Below are 17,835 nucleotides of genomic sequence, written 5' to 3' on the forward strand. Positions count from 1 at the left end.
AGATTTTAGGAGACTTGTTTCAACATTTTCAGAATTGTTTAAGATATTTAGAACTCATTAAATATGAACCAACACTACTTTAAAAATGTTATCCCAGGACTCTCTTGTCCCCTCCTGGCGTAAGCCAGGAGCTCTGTCCTTTCTTTCACTTTATCTCTAAATAAAAGCCTGTACCTTGCTCTCCTACAAAAAAAAATGTTATCCCAATGTTTTCATTAGCACAGTTCGTGTTAAGACCACTGTCAATACTGTCATCTTAGTTGCTACAATCATTTACATTTAACAAAATTGCTCTTAAAATATCCTACAGTCAACACTTTCTAAAAATTCATACAGATCTTGTTCTAACTCACCTGAATGTACATACTTAAAAAAGCAATTTTTAAATCTTTGAAATGTGCACACACACACACACAATGCTTAGAAGAAGAAATGAACATTGAGAATTGTAATGTATATACTTGGTCATGGTAAACTTTTCATTTCTATTTTGACAGAAAGCAATTAATAGTAAATGAGATGCTGTACCTTGAGTATAACTGTCAGTTATTTGAAAATACTGATGAACCTATGGAATTCATACATGTAAAAAAAAATAAAGCATCAAATCGTTTTGATGAGAACTACTGAAGGCAAAAGTCCTTCATCTACTGTTTAAAATACCAAAACAAAAATACTCTGCCAGGGATAGAACCTGAAAGAAAAACAAATGACCCGAACAGCCAACATCCCCACCTTCCTATCCACACATCCCAACAGCTCACTTACCGTGGGGATTGCAGTGGTGCAGCTGACCCTTCTGAGCCGTCTCTGCATCAGGTCATGCTCCATACTGTTAACTTCAGCCTTCAACCGCTCTAGCTCCTCTTTCTCAAGTTTCAATTGCTTTGCTAACCTCTCCATCCTTGCTCGCTGATGTAACAGCAAAGCTGTACAGCATTACAGATAAAGTCATTGCAGAGAATAACACTCAACAAGTGACCAGGAAATTTCTATATGCATTACTAATGTATAAAATACTCATAAGGACCCCCATTAACCAACTTGAGCTGGCATTTACTCATGTCTTTCCAATGTTATTCTGCCTTATCCGTATCTGCCTTAATTTAGCTCTTGCAACTGCTGCTGAAATGATATAACCTATACATCCCTCTTTATTCTGTTGTCCTTAGTTTTCCTAAGATTCTCTTTAACTTTAACCTGTATGTGTTCTAAACAGGCTGAATACCAGGCATACTGAATTACAATCATAATTATTCCCAAGAATACTAAATTCTCAGATACTTTTAAAGAATTCTAGTCCCCTTTATATTTAATTAGGTCAACTATTAGCTAATCCAACAATGTTCTTCATTACCAATTCCACTTCTTGTTAAGTATATATTACTTAAAATACCATTAAACTCTTCACACCATCCTGTTTAGAAAAGTTTCAAATTCTCCCACCTTGATGACCTTTAGTCTACCCTCTATGACCCTCTTTTTCCCAATCTGCATTTTGTATTTTTGATATCAATTCACATGTCTATATTTTTCTCCCAATAAATGTTCTTCCTAAAAAAAAAATCTTAACAGGTCACTATTATCATGCCTACATTTTCGTATTTGAGAGTCTGTAGATGACTCTGAAGCACTAACCCTATTCTCAACAGCAATACTATTGCCCAATATTTAATAAACACTTAACATTTAAACTGAATAGCTAATATTATTTTATTTGAATAGGAGCTTGCTACCCTCATCACAAATACTCAATTTCATAAAAGGGTTCAAATTACCTTGTGTATACGCATAGTCATCCGATCCAGAACTAGAACTCCTCTGATATTTAAGGCTTCCCTTTTCTCCCCCAGAGCCTGGTATCACTGAAATGGGCTGAATAGGTTCTGGGGCTGCAGAACGCTCTTCTTGGTCCACTAAATTTAAAAGATTTTCAGTTGTTGCTCGGCCTACAGTAATTTTAAAAACCGTAGTTGGGTTTGGTATCACCCGAGGAGATGGTGAAGGAGTGCATGAAGGTCCAGTTGGCTGTGTATATGTAATATACACAGGATTAACACCAAATGGGGGTTTTGGTTGACTGGATATTCCTCTTGAAGGAGAACTTGAAGGTGGTGTGGTGGCTGTGTACAGTGAGTGCTGACTCCGTGGAGACGGCTGATTACCGATAGGTGAAGGACTCCTATTCATTGCTGTCCCAGGTCTTTGAGAGGGTTCAACTGTTATTTCTATCTTCTTCATGGATCCTTTGGGTAAGCCAGATGTTGTGTATGGGAGATAGGCTACTGAATGGCTTCCCTGTTTCTGATAGCTAGGAGGTCCTTGTTGATACAGATGGGGCGGAGTAGTTGAAGGACTAGGAGGCACAAAGACATGGGAACTTGGGTGGCCCAACTGGGAAGGTTGCACTTGATGCTGTGGAGAGCTAAAGGGTGAAGGACACTGAGAAGGAGGTGGTGAATGGTAAGCAGGTTGAGGGATCTGCTGTTGTTTGGGAGAATACTGAGAAGGTTGATAGTTCTGTTGATGTGGATAAACAGGTAAAGGACGTTGGCTATAATGAGGCACTGGGCCCTGTGGTGAGGACTGCCATGGCGTACTCTGAGGAGTTGGTCTTCCTGATGAACTCTGAGATGTCTGTCTAATATAAATAGAACCGGGAGACCCATAGAGATTGCTTGGAATTTGTGGAAGAATTTGTAAAGCTCTTGGTACAGTCTGTCCAGACTTTTGGGATACTGTAACAGTAATTGGATTTATACTATACCGAGGTATGTGCACGTATGAAGGAGGTGGAGGCGGCGGTGGTGAAGGCCCTTGCATAGCAGATGGATTCATTCCTGTTTGCATGGAAGATGGCTGTTGAGGTGGCTGTGAAGGAGGAGTAGCTGCACTTCTGTTCTGTTCATTCATAAAAAATGGATTGTAGTTGGGAGTTGCTGCCACAACAGCTGGAGCTGAGTGTGGTTCCTGAACTAAACATATCAGTTGTTTACCTGCTGCCTGCTGTGGATCAATATGTCCATCACTTGAGCTATGTACCAGAGTTCGAGCACCATTAAGTTGTGCTGCATCTCCTGGGTGGTAGCTACCAGGAGAATGGATACCCAGGTTAATATGCAAAAGGCGATTTCTATTCATCCTGTTGTCATCTGGACTATGGTATTCCATATATAAGTATTTGCTACTCTCCTGGGAAAGAGCTCGGCAACAGGCTTCAAGATTGTTGTGATTCTAGGAGAGAAAAATGTAAAAATAACATTGGCAAAATTAACAAATCCTAACAGTGGAAGTCAAGTTTTGCCAGAGAGTTATGCAAATATGAGTGCCATAGAATAAGTAGAGAATAGTATTTTAAGCACAAAAAGCTTCATGGTCATCTACCCTGAAAAGGAGATCTGAAATGATTCATATTATTTTACAGACATTTAATCACATGACTACTGTTACTGCTACAGAAATGTAAAGTACCTACTAATGAACACTGTGACTCAACTCCAAGTTTTCTGACTCCAGGACTCAGTTTATACTTGTTGCATCTCAACAAATTAAAACATAGGCCTAATCTTCACCACAATGGCTGCAATATACATACAAGTATAAGTAATATCTATCACTAATATTTAAACTGATAAACATGAAAACAATCATGCTTCCGTTTTCCAAAGGCACTGAAACCACAAAAGGAGAAAAACAAACTATAATAAGATTCCTAGTCAAAACAATAAAATTTCTAAAGCACCTCTCTCTTCTTTGAACCAAGTTTGTTCCTAAATAACTTCAACTGTCTATATCATTATGAATATTAAGCTACACAACAAAGTCAGTAAGAAACAAGTTACTTTATGAACTGTGGTTCCATGACTTTGTCAGAATTGTGGTAATTTCACACAAAACCAGCTATCGACTGCCTTTATGAAATTCACCATATGCCCAGTCTCAGAAGTTTTTTACCCTCTGAAAGGTAGCTTGATAAGTTTTCAAAATCATTTAAGTATTTGAATTTTTAAAGTTTTACATACACACACAAAGACAGTAATAGCAAGCTATTTTAGGCATTCCAATTGACAGTAGTCAAACTAGTAAAAGATTCCCTCTTTTTTCAATTTTAAGATATTATAAGGTAGTTTTCCATTAAAATGTAGAATTCACAACTATTTTGTTAGCCTGAAACACTATTAGTCATTGCCTTTGAAATAATCTACTTAAGTTTCTCAATTACAGTGGCCCTTCTCTGTAGTTCATAAAGAAACATACAGATATGCACATACATACATACTACTATATATATTTTAGGGAAAAGTACATTTTATGTAAAAATCAAAGAAATGACTCCACTTTTACTGAGAACCAAGTAAGGTTCAATCTAAAACAGGACATACAATGCCACAATTTTAGAGCTGGGAGAACTCTTAGGGTTCATCTACTCTAACTCAATTAATTTACAGATGACGAAAGAAATGCCTGGGAAGTTACATAGCTTGACATCAAGCACTTAACTAGTTAACTGGAAAGCGAGTTGTAGATTCTTGGTCTCCTGGTTCCCAGGGCTCTTTCTACTGTAAAACACAGTAATTTCAAGGGAGAGGATATTAGGCCAGAAGTACACTACTATATTGAAGCTTCAAGAAGTGATGCAAAATGAATTCTCAGAAATTAAAAAACTTGGCTCTATCAAAACTTGATAGATAACTCCTATCTTTTTCCTAATATAAAGCTTTTGATACAAAACTTCAAATACTTTTAAAAATATTTTATGAGCCTTAGAAAAAGTAATTGTTAAAATTTAAGAAGAAAATAATTAGAACTCAAAGTTTGGGTTTCTTCTGATCTTAACTGAAATTCATGTTGATCAAAGGAGAGAAGCTAGATATTAAGCAAACTTGGAGCCAAAGAATTCAAACTGCCAACTAGAAAATGTCACAGATAACTGAAGGAAAAAAATGTGAAAAGTGAAATCAAGTCTCTCCTTCAAGTTTTTCATAAACCTATGGAATAAGGTGAGAACAAAAACTAGAGTTTTATCTGGATCCTAAAGTAGTCATGGACACTTTACTATCTGACATTTTTATTCATGATCCTGAATTTTCATGTTTTCTACACTGAATTATGTACTTTAATTAGTACTGTTACAAAAAGGATCCAAATTCAAAATGACACAAAGTTGTATTTGTCAGCCTATCCAAATGCATATCTACAGTGACAAGTTTAGTAAATTTTCCTATGAAGAAAAATTTTAAAGCACAAATACAAGAGATTTAAGTATTATCTTTACAGAGGTATTTTTTTTAAATACCACCAGAAAAGATTGAAATGTCATATCTGACCTGCTACATGTCTCAAACAGGAAACAAAAAAAATGCATAAAAAAATTTATCAAACAGTAAATGTGAAGAATAGTTAAAATAAATCAAAATTATTTAGTTGTATAAAGAGGTCAGAATTTTTAAGACACATATGATGAACACTCTTGAAAGGCAAAAAGCATCATATGCTTAAAAAGGAATCCTGAATTGAAGGATGATAGCCCAGAGAGAGGGCTTAAGACTTGTGCAGTAAATGCAAACTACTGAGTCTCATATATTTTAATGTAAACAGAGAAACTTTCAGAGCCAGTAGGTGGTAAGTCTCTATACTGATAAACTCTATTAATCACAAGGAACAAAGAAGAAAAAGACATGTAACAATGTAAGTCACCAAATGTTCACTAGGTTGAATTTAAAGTTCTACTCTTACAGTTTAGTGAGATGAAGACACTAAGCCATGAAAAAGGTGAATATAGGTAACGAAAGGCTAATTAAAATTCAATTTAAAAAACAAACAAAAGAACACCAAGGTCCTAAGTGGGGGCAGGGGGCAGCTGGGAAAAGTGAAGAAGATGACTGTTTGGAAATGGTTTTAGAAACATAAAAGCCTCACTCATACTTGGTTTCAATTCAATGGGATATACCTTTGCTCTACCAGAGACAAAAATGGGGCTAAAGAGCAGAAATTCAGACTGGAAATGTGTGTTAGAAAAAACAAAGGCAGCAATAACACAAAAACTATTAGCTCAAAGGTCTACACCTAATAGAAGGGCTTGCAAACAAAGTAAGCACCTCTGTTATCACCACTGTTCTGTGAGTCTCTATTTGTGATTAATCTCAACTGTACAGGGTTGGGTTAAATCCCTAGCTGCTCACACTGCAGTAAGGTAGAGTTTGAACTGATTTTGTGTGTCACGAGGTCCAGTGGGCAAGACAGAAGTACTGCTCTCAAAAGTCAACCAAATGGGGAAATGCTATAACCCGAAACACACTGAGATCCTCCTGTGAAAGATAATGCAAAATTCAATCAGGGGAGTGTGAGGTCTATTTCTCTGTTGCCCCTTGAGTGAGAAGACTCATTCTATCAGAGATGAAAGATTTACTTTAATAGAAGACAACAAGAAAAAATGAATGTGATTAAACTAAATGAAGGGGCCTTATGCTTAAAATTAGATATTAGTGAGCATTTACCAAAGAGAAAAACAATTAGAAAGGGAGTGGATTCCACAGACTTTTAAAAATAATCTTGAAAGCATACAGTCTAAGAAGTTACAGTGACAAATTTAAGAGCCAAAATTCAATTCTAAGGATCTGGGGACTAATGACACAACCCAAAAAACTTAAGTAGGATGTGAATAGGTTATTTTTTTATTTTGTTACATGGCTTTACTCTTTCTCCTATATCAGTGGGTCTCAATGGGGGACAGTTTACCTCTTGTGGGACATTTGGCAACATCTGGAGACATTTTTGGTTGTCAGAACTGCAGGGATATTACTGGCATCTAATGGTAGAGGCCAAGGATGCTGCTCAACCCCCTACAGTGCACAAGGTAGACCCCCAGAACAAAGATTATCCAGCCCAAAACATCAGCAACACCAAGGTTGAGAAACCTGCTGTACATGTAACCCTCCATGAACATACACAAGAAAACTTAATAGAGTTCTAGCCACTACAACACAAAGCCAGCTCTAGTAAGGAAAACTGTAGCTTAAATATCACTAGCATTGGTGGGCCATCTACCTGTAACATGCATTGAGACACCACAGCCTCTGGAATCTCAGGGAAGCGTTGTCGGAGGTCATGGAGAACCTGCATATCAAGCTGTGGACTGCTCTGCGCCATGCCAGAACAAATGGTGATCAAGTTCCTCTTAGGAAATAGATGCTAACCAGCCTTCCAATAGTAATGATCTTCCAACACCGCAGTCATTTTCTAGTAAAATAAATTAAAGTATGGTTAAATGTAATTACACATTTCACTTTATTCAAATAGAAATCAATACATTAAAACAGAGAGACCTAAAATAAGTATACCTAATTTCGAAGTTGTAAAACTGATAAATTTAACTAAGCCAAAGACTTTTCTGATACAATATAACCAATTACTTACTTTAAAGACAACAAAAAAACATACAACTTCAGTTCCATTTTAATACTTAAAAAAAAGCAGCAGCTAGATTAAAAATGTATTTTTTAATCTGTATTATTACTGGGCAACCGTACTTTTCTAACCTTGAGAATCTACTTAAGTATAATCACTCGTGTTTTCCCAAGGGCTATACATCACTGTTCTAAAGCAGAGTAATCATTTTGATGTCTGCAATAATAAAATAAGGAAAAAAGGACTTGATAATTACACACAAAGCACACTTGTCCTGTTTGTCTCACATTCTCCCTATACTTTGAAGACGAAAAGTTTGAATTTGAAGTCTGAATAAAGGAAATCTAATGTGTAAATCAAACAGCGGGGCAAACAAAAATAGAGATTTAGAATCCTTTGTTTTCAAAGATGATGCTGGTGGCCCATAATTAGCCAGACCTGCCCAGCTAGGCTTTCACCTACTTCTGGTGCCATTGGCACAGGTGCTAAGATGGCAGGATTTGGGAGTACACTTTGAGAAGAGGGAACTGAACCCCAATCGCACTGTAATAGTTGAGTTAAGCACCTAGGTAAATAAGGCAACTAGTGAGGTAATGATGAAGTCATAAATCAACTGGCAGCATAAGGGCCAATTAACTGATCTTTTTGATATATATTTCCCATCTTTAAAAGGGGAAAAATGTAGAGTGTATGCCATACAATCTTGTAATATTTCTACAGTATTCACACACTGGTCAAATATTTTTAAGAATGAGAAGTAAACACTTGCATCCTCATAGGAGGCATGGGAAGTATGATTAGAAGATACAAGTCTAAACCATATCTGTAAGGGAGGGTCATCCCACACCAAATCTTTTATTTCTTGCAAATAGGCCCTGACACTTTAAATCATGCCATACTTGGGGCAATGCAGAGAACTACAGAGAATATTTTGAAAATAAAATGTTTAAGGAAAGTAATTACTTTTGCTGGTTTTCAATGAAGTAGACTGTTAAAAAAATAAATACTATGTATTACATAATACATCTAGCTCTCTTTCTTCTTGCCAAGCCAAGACTGTCAAAAGTTATTTATACTCTTTGTGTCTACAAGGTGGCCACAAAGAACCTACTTTAACACTCAGCCTAACCACAGGTAAGAAGAGCTATTAGGGACTGCTTTAATGACTTCTAACCATCAACACGGAAGAGGTCTAACAAACATGAGGAAAAATTTTAATGTGGGAGAAGAATATAGACACTTTCCAATCTGCACATTTATGGGTTTTCTGGATACTCTGTTTCCTGCAATTCATTCCTTAGTCTGCTTTAATCTGCTCATATCACTGTTACACTGAAATACTGTCTCCACCATCTCCCTGCTACTAAATCCAGAGCATGTATCTTCCGGTCCCTATGCCCCTTGACCTCTGCAACATCTGGTAACTACTGATTTGCTCATCAACTTTACAGCCAGAACTTTCTATTGTTCTTCCTGCCTCTGGTCTTGCCTTCCTCCATATCACAGTGTGTCTGTTTTCTAAGATGTAAATCTGACCATGTCCCTTCCACTCCCTGCACCCCAACTGAGCAGAGCTATGTGTGATTCTGTGTGTGCATATCCTGTGCCATCTCCCCTGAGGGCGCCCACGATCATCCATCTGCCAGACATACTTTTATACCTTCCTCCCTTCCCCCTGCTTCTCCAAGCCATAATGATCCTATGCATGTTGGTGCTGGTGGCACCTCCTCTGGGGAGGCTTTCACCACACTCCTCCTTCCTTGTGTGGTGAAATATTCCCCAAATATGCTCTTTTCTCTCCGTGAATATTATCGCTATTCATATTCACTCAGTTAACAAAACTAGACCCAAGTGTATGATTCTTCACTTCCTGTTCTTACACAACCAACTAAACTGAGTGTGAAATGAAGTGGGTCATGGTTTGCAGCCTGGTTCTACCATTTATTAGTCTCCTGGAAAGATGATCCTTATACCTTTGAAATGACATCTGTAAAACGGAAGTAACACTAGGGTTGTAGTAAGATTTAAATGGCAAACAGTAGTAAGTCAGAAACCGTTAGTTACTATTATTCAAGGCATTTCTGAGTATTTTCTCATCAACTTTACAGCCAGAACTTTCTATTGTTCTTCCTGCCTCTGGTCTTGCCTTCCTCCATATCACAGTGTGTCTGTTTTCTAAGATGTAAATCTGACCATGTTCCTTCCACTCCCTGCACCCCAACTGAACAGAGCTATGTGTGATTCTGTGTGCGCATATCCTGTGCCATCTCCCCTGAGGGCGCCCACGATCATCCATCTGCCTGACATACTTTTATATCTTCCTCCCTTCCCCCTGCTTCTCCAAGCCGTAATGATCCTATGCATGTTGGTGCTGGTGGCACCTCCTCTGGGGAGGCTTTCACCACACTCCTCCTTCCTTTAATCTTGCCTCCATGCCTCTCCTCTACCAGAGGAACTAGAAGAACACAGCAGGCTGGGCTTACCCTCAAGGATGTCAAGGAGCACCAACACCCTATACTAAAGCCACCTTGTATATCTCAAGGTCTTTCACTTAAAGCTGCCACTCCACCTAGAATGCGCTATTATCCCAGAGAATGGGGAAGTGCTCAAAAAATGATGGGAGCTTGTCATAAGGATTTGGAAATAAGCTGCTTCTAAGGAGGCTCCCACTGGCCAAATCTGTGACAATTTGAACACCAAAATAATTAAGGACAGTAATAAATAATAGGCCTATAGAAGAGAGGAACTCTAAGCCCACATCAATGGTTAAATGCACATATACATAAATGGGAGATGGAAAGACTTCTGCTTACAGTAGAAACCACCTGATAAACATAGAGGGAGTGCATTTCTATCATTTTAGTGTTATCAATATAAAAACCATTGATAAGATTTTACATACATTTTTTCAAACCCAGTCCTTGAAATCCAATGTGTACTTTATACTTAGAGTGTATCTCAATTCAAACTGGCCACACATTAAGTGCTCAGCAGTCACCTGTAGTTAGTAGCGGTTACCTTACTAGACCTGAGCACAGCTCTAAGGCTTTAGGATTTTCATTCAAGTGACAGGCTAATACCTGCAACTCTTAGATTCCATAGTTCAGTATATCCCTTGAGGGTATACAATTGACTAGGCCTAACACAGACTAGGTGTTCAATGAATATTTGTTAGGCAAAACGAAAAAAAATGGAATTCATTGGATTTAATGGTGAATAACCTTAGGTAATCAAATCTGCTTGTGTTTACAGAAATGGTAACAGTTCTCCCACTAGGGAGAACTCAATATTTGAGGGGCTAACCACATTCAGAACCCTTGATGACTATTTAACTGTCATCAGTAAAAAGCTTCTGAAGCACCCAAAGGCTTAACCTGAACTTTTCCTAGTGGTTACAAAAAAGTTTTATTCATTTCCCAAGCCTAATTTCAAGTCTTTAAAATATAAGAGCAATACAGTTGCCTTTTTATGATGAAGAAGAAAATGTGACAAGGGTCAACAAGAATGAAGAGGTTTGTGAGGTGTCAAGAGCTTGGGTTTCATACATATCCTTCAGAGCTCTTGGGAGCTGCTAGCTTTCCGCCAGCTTTGTCAGCCTTTAGAACTTCACGTGCTACCGAAGCCAAAGTTATCATTTATTTCATCACTGTTATTATCAGCTACCATTTACTAAGCCCTGAAAAGTAGCTCTGATTATCTCCATTTGACAAATAAAAAACAAACTCAGAAAATGAGTATATGGCAGAATTGTGACTCAAATCCAAGCCTGCCTTCTCCAGGGTCTGTGTTCTTTCTACTTTGTCGCTGGTAGGTGTCAAAAGACATGCCCAGTAAAGTGATGCTGAGTGCCCTTCTTTGGCTGGGGTAAAAAAGACCAAACCCTCATCAGTTTATCATTAAAATAGCAGGCCACAGCTGTGTGGGAGGTAGAACGTTAAGAGGGGAGGAAAGAATCCTTGTACAAACAAGATGTTTTAGGACATATAAGCAGCAGAAATAAAGGGAGTAAGTTGTCCCCTTTTTTTGAATGGTTACAAATACATGCCTCTGAAAAAGCATATTAAAAAACATCTTTAAAATGAAAATCAATGACTTACATACCCACAAAGATGGCTACCATTTGAAAAGATGATTAATAGTAGACCCACTTTTCATAACAAGTAGTCTAAACTGATGAAGGTGTATTCCGCTTAAGGGATTATGTATGCAATCTTCATAGTGGTTAGCACTCTGCTGTGTACATTCACTCACATAAGCACTGAGTGATGTGGAAATTCATTAAGTATTTCACAACACATAACACTCTCAAATTTCATAATTTCTTGAAAATTAAAAAGTTAAAATATTTCTTTTAAAAAAGCAATTTTTGCTAACTGGGAGGCCAATCTAACACCTGGTTTACAAACAGAAAATATTCCAGCCAGTAAGATGAGCCTGCTTCCTTAAAGACACTCAAAGTTTCACAGGAAAGTGCTACACATGGTTGGCATTTAATCCCATGGAATACAACTGAAGTGAAACACGGTCACGTGGTATATTACAGATTTGCATATGATACAGATCAAATCATACAATCTTGTCCATATTTGGACATATTCTCATCCAAATACAACAATGTATGCAACAACTATTAATTATATATTAACTACAAAATATATGAAACCAAGCAGAGGACTCAAGCAGTATCTGAACTGTACTGGCTAGGCGGACTTGACCAAACTCTTGAGATACCCTTGAAACACCTCCACTAAAACACAGAAGACCAGAGCTGTGGACTGCAGAGCTGTGTAGGTGGTAACCCCAGATCAAGGAAGAAGAAATACTGAAGAAATAAACCCATAATCATCACACAGTTCCAAAGCCACATAGGCCAGGAGATTCTGCAGGGTGGAACACTTACTGCCTGTCAGCTTTGCAGGGACTCCTGATTTCTGAAGACAAGGTAGAGACCGGGTGGGGCCTAGATGCTATGCTTAGCAGTGGAATCATTCTGAGGCTTCCTCCAGGGGTGTGCCTCCCCCCTAATTCAGAAGCACCAGCACCACAAAGGACAGTCAGTTCTGTCCCTGAAAAGGCAGCTATTGGGATTTCTCCCAACAGAATTCCTCCTCCCAGAGAGGAGGCTCCCCCAGAGTTCTGCTCCAATGCTGCAATTCTCCACACTCTAGAAAATGACCTTGACACCTAACAGCTTTGTTTCCACAGCTTTTTCTAAGCTCAGCAAATATGCAGGGTAGAGCTGTTACGGCCCTGAGTGTTTACCTCTGCCAGAATTTTAGCTCACTTCCTAAACTAACTATAGCAGAGGTTACAAACCAATGGTTTGTAGGCTGAATCCAGCCCACTGATCTGCTTGGTTTGGCCTCAGCAGTGGTTTAAAAAAAAAAAAGATTGAGCCACACTTTAAAATAGAGAAATTTTACATAAAAATCAGAATATCTAGCTTTTCTCTCAAATATCAGAAAATCTAGCAAAAGGAGGCAACAACTGGCTGAAGCTCAGGTATCACTGCCACCTTCAGAAAGGACACATACTCTCCAGCTTGCCTACTGCCTACACTCCCCAGGATGCCCCAGACACTGAGGCCTTCACTCACTGACATATTTGCTTGCTGGGTCTGACACCTGAAATGTGTTCCAGAGAAAGGTTTAAAGACAGCACTGTATCAGTCCAGACTAGAGTGTGGCAATGGTATGTTACTGATGCAGCAATTGTGGATTCGGGGATTTGTCATCATGCAAACCCGTCCCATGTGTAGAAAGGCGTTCAGCATCCTGTCCCTCCTGTAAAAATGCCAGCAGCACTCCCAAGTGGCACTTAGAGAGGTTCACAGTATCTCCGGCTGACAACCACTGCTAGCATGTTAAGTTTGGTGAAGTGAGCATTTCTCAGGTCTGAAAACAAGGAGCCTTGTCATGAGAGAACTTTTAAGGTTAAAAAATAAAGAAATCACTCATTTTTCTGAATGGTCTGGCACGGCTAATAACTGTTGAACAAAAACATGTAGAGTAGTATATACATTTGGAACTTTCATTCATTTTCTTGCTGGTTGGGAGGTTTTGGTTCTAGATAGTCTTTACTGAGCCATATCCACGGTCAGGCACTATGTTAAATGTTCTTAATCTCCACTATCACCTCATGGGAGAGGTAATAATACCATTCACATTTTACAAATGAGGAAATGTGAGGCTCAAAGAGGATAAATAATTTGCCTGTGGTCACACAGCTAATAAGCAGCAAAGCTAGGATACAAACTTAAAGTCTGTGTTCTTAACCATTCTTCTCATATGTTGCAGGCTATGTGGTAACACTGACAATGTCACAACTCTTAAAGACAGTGTAAAGTTTAAACCAAAACCTGCTTTTAAAACAAGGGTTTTTGTATGAGATTATCAATTCTTCAAGGTAAACAGCAACAAGAAGCGGCTGACTAAGCAGCATAGGATATGACTGTTTACTGGAAGAGGTATGGGTTCCCATTCAGGATTTTACATGTATGTATGTAAAGGTGAAACCAAACAAGGGAGAGATGGGAAATGGTAGTTATTTCCCCTAAATGATCCTTCCAAGTAAGTTCTAAAACAATCATCCCATAGGATTTTGATTACAGGGGAAACCAATTTGATATTGTCACATATTCACTGCATCTATCTCATATTCTATTCTTAAAAGAAATATACTGTGGCAAAACAATATGCATACTAAAAAACAATCAAAACCATTTTCACCTTAAATATAGCCCCCCAAACAAACAGAAGCATATTCAGATTAAATTTAAGCTGAACACCCCTACTCCCAAGTATCTGTTTGTTAGCTGACACCTCTACAGGACATATCATACATGCCATTCCCTGCCTTCCCCACTAACCTCATCAACAAAAATAAAAATAAAGGTACTGGGAATTTCCTCCCAATTCTGAGGTTGGTAACAAAGAAGTAGGATATTAAAAAATAAACAAAGCCTAATGACCTTATATAGTGGTACATAATAAAAAATAATTGATTCTCACTTATTAGAAATATTTTGTTCAATTAAGAATACTATGTTGACGGTTAGGGAAAAAATGGTATCTAGATTAGAGATATCAAAGGTTTCCTTTATAAAGTAATACCTCAAGAAGATTCTGGAAAGGCAAAACTATAGAGACAGTAAAAAGATCAGTGACTGCCAGGGGTTCATGGGAATGAAGGGAGGTTTCACAAGTGAAACACAGGGGATTTTTAGGGCAGTGATATTACTCTGCATGACACTCTAAATACATACATGAAATTATGCCTGTATCAAAACCCATACAACCTTATAACACAAAGAGCAAACCTTAAAGTTTACTTTATAAACTTTTGAATTTATAAACTTTTAATTTAACTATAAAAATTAAAGCTTAAATTTAAATTAATTTTAAAGAATTAGGCTAGAATGTGGCCAAACTCCTGAGACACCCTTGAAACGCCACACTAAAGCACAGATGGCCACAGCTATGGGTTGTGGAGCCAATTTTTAAATATCATTAATAGGTCAGGGGATCCCAGGAAAGGATAGAGACTATATAATACCATCTAACTCTATTATAAATGTAAGAAACAACATCACAGCAGGGGATGGGGGGAAAGGCACTAATCTAAGTAACTATGGAAATGAGTGGAATGTGTAAGAATAAAGGCAAACGGAACTATACATAAGCCCTGTACTCTAATAGATAGTTGTTTCCCATGAGGATACAGGTTAACAATTCTAATATTGTTAGCCATGGGGGTATCAGGTTAACAAAAGTGATATTCCATGTTGACAGATGGTAACTTCACTAGAGGGGATGAGGATTTAATAATATGGATAACTGTTGAACCACTGTGTTGTGTATTTGAAACCAATATAACACTGTATATCAACAATGCTTTAATAATTATAATAATAATAATAATATCAGTAATTGTTAAACCACTGTGTTGTATACTTGAAACCAATATAATATTGTATAACAATGACACTTCAATTTTTAAAGTGATATACATCTATACTGGGATTGAACAATTAAGTAAAAGGATGGTGAATGGTGGAAGCCTGGTTTCTCACTACTAGAGTTGGAAGTTACTAGACAAGCAAGGGGAGAAGGCTAGAATGATCCATGTGGTAATGGATTAGAGATGGAGACAGGAGTATGAACTCATGCTTAGTTTAATACAGATAAATATATAGAAATAGATACAGAAATATTTATGGATATACATAAACATACAGATAGTACACACAAGGTATTTCAGCTAAGAAGGCCTAGAAATAACAATATCCCAGTAGCAACAGCAACAAACAGACCAAGCACCCAGACCTTGATTTCCAATAGCATTTTCTGATAAAAAGAACCAAGACTTTGTGGAGAAATGGCTGATTCTAGAAGTGGGGCAGGATATATGGGATGAGCCTGGAGTATCTTACAGTGCCAGAAAGTAAGGAAGTGCTCAGAAAACACCCCCATGATGATGGGGGCATATCAAAGTGACATAGGAGCCAACCAAGAGAGTTCCCAATGGCCAAAGCTGGTGAGCAACAAAATAAAGTAGTATTGGATTATGACCCAAAGTATAAAATAAATATCCACGAACCCATCCCAGCATTAAGAAATGATTTAATAAATAAATGGGGAAGTGAGACAATCTCCCATGCAGAAGAATTCCCAATAATTTATGTAGAAGACCCTCAAGGAGATAGAGCAGAACTTCCCAGTACTTAATTAAGTATGGACTCCACATAGTAACTTCTTTCCAAAAAACACAGTAAAGAAAGAAGTCTAAAAAAAAAAAAGTAAACAGTGGAGAAACCTGACAAACACCTTCTCAGCCAGGTGACCAAAGTCAACATTAACAGTGACCAATCATGTTGATGGCATGTACCCTTGGTATGTGAAGAGAATGTTGAGAACAACACGTTCCCTCTAAAATTTTCTCCCTCAAAACCCATAATCCCAGGCTAACCATGAGAAAAAGGTCAGACAACTCTCAATTGAGTGACATTCAACAAAATACCTGATCAGTTCTCCCCAAAATTGACAACATCATCAAAACAAGGAAAGTCTGAGAAACTGCCACAGCCAAGAAGAGCCTAACGAGGTTAAGGCTAAGTGTAATGTGATGTCCTGGCGGGGTCCTAGAACAGAAAAAACACAGTCGGTGAGAACTAATGATATCTGAATAAAGTATGGACTTTAGTTAATAACAGTGTTTCTATACTAGTTAATTGATTTTAGAAAATTTACCATGTCAATGTAAGCTGTTAATAATACAGGAAACTGTATGCACGGTATATGGGAACTATTTGCATTATCTTCATAATTTTCCTGTAAAATTAAAACTGTTCTAAAAATGTATTTGAGATTCTTAAAAAATTACCACAAGATGGTTTATGAGCCCTGGCACAGGAATCTTATTTACATTTCCAGCTCTGAAAGCATATTCTTTTCAGCAGTCTGGAAACTTGACAAAATGAGGAGATAAAAATCCTTTTGCTAACTTCCCAACTCAATGTGGAAAAATGACCAAAACTCAAAGATTTCTGGTGCCTTAAAGTAACAGCAGATAGGACGCTAAACCACACATTTAGGGCAGGTGGTTCTTTCCCAGGTAAGATCGAAGTTTAATTTTCTTGCCTTTTCAGTCACAAATATCTTCCACAGTAATTCTACATTACCCCACAGAAGAAATAAGCAGTTCAGAAAGACAAAAATACGGTCCACAGCTTGTTTTCTTAAGGCGTTTGTAGCATATCAGGTTGTGACTTACCGTCCTGAGTTCCCCATTCCACTTAGAGGCTGAGGCCCAGGCCTCTCAAGTATGTATCAAACTTCAAACTGCATAACCAAAATAGTATTTAACTTTTTTAAAAGTGCTGACTATTTTATAACCCATTTCTGTTCCATGGAAAGCAATTTATTTATAGAATAGTAACCTTATTGGCTTATCTTGACAGATGAGCATTCTTTCTCTCTATCATTTAGAAGCATTTAGTAGTCCCACTTATTCAAGGTTTCCTTTCCATAGTTTCAGTCACCCTTGGTCAGTTGTGGTCGGGAAGCAGATGATTCTCCTGACACATGGTCAGAAGGTCAACAGTAACAACACTACATCACAATGTCTGTGTCATTCATCTTGCTTCATCTCATCAAGTAGGCATTTTATCATCTCATATAATCACAAGAGGAAGAGAGACCACATTCACATAACTTTTATTGAACTATATTGTTATAATTGTTCTACTTTTACATAGAGTTGTTATTGTTAATTTCTTACTGTGCCCAATTTGTAAATTGAACTTTATCATAGGTAGGTACAGACAGGAAAAAACAGTATATATATATATAGGATTTGGTACTATCCATGGTTTCAGGAATTCCACTGGGGGTCCTGAAATGTACCTCCCATGGATAAGAGGGGACTACT

At 37.7% G+C, this 17,835-nt stretch overlaps 1 protein-coding gene across 6 annotated transcripts in view; it reads right to left on the reverse strand.

Annotated features, from left to right (window-relative positions):
- Positions 1 to 17,835, reverse strand: part of TAB3 (TGF-beta activated kinase 1 (MAP3K7) binding protein 3) — a 73,888-nt gene that overhangs the window by 29,502 nt on the left and 26,551 nt on the right. For 4 of the 6 annotated variants that reach the window (XM_057496164.1, XM_036917960.2, XM_036917963.2 and 1 more), the window contains 4 exons: positions 16,426 to 16,546; positions 7,048 to 7,239; positions 1,779 to 3,234; positions 769 to 929 (listed from right to left, as the gene is read on the reverse strand). In XM_057496164.1, coding sequence (XP_057352147.1) covers positions 769 to 929; positions 1,779 to 3,234; positions 7,048 to 7,149 — 1,719 coding nt within the window. In that variant the 5' untranslated portion in view covers positions 7,150 to 7,239; positions 16,426 to 16,546. The remainder of the gene's footprint in view (positions 1 to 768; positions 930 to 1,778; positions 3,235 to 7,047; positions 7,240 to 16,425; positions 16,547 to 17,835) is intronic. The other 2 variants (XM_036917964.2, XM_057496163.1) reach the window with 1 other exon arrangement.

Source organism: Manis pentadactyla, chromosome X, assembly GCF_030020395.1.
Source record: "Manis pentadactyla isolate mManPen7 chromosome X, mManPen7.hap1, whole genome shotgun sequence".
Lineage (NCBI taxonomy): Eukaryota > Metazoa > Chordata > Mammalia > Pholidota > Manidae > Manis > Manis pentadactyla.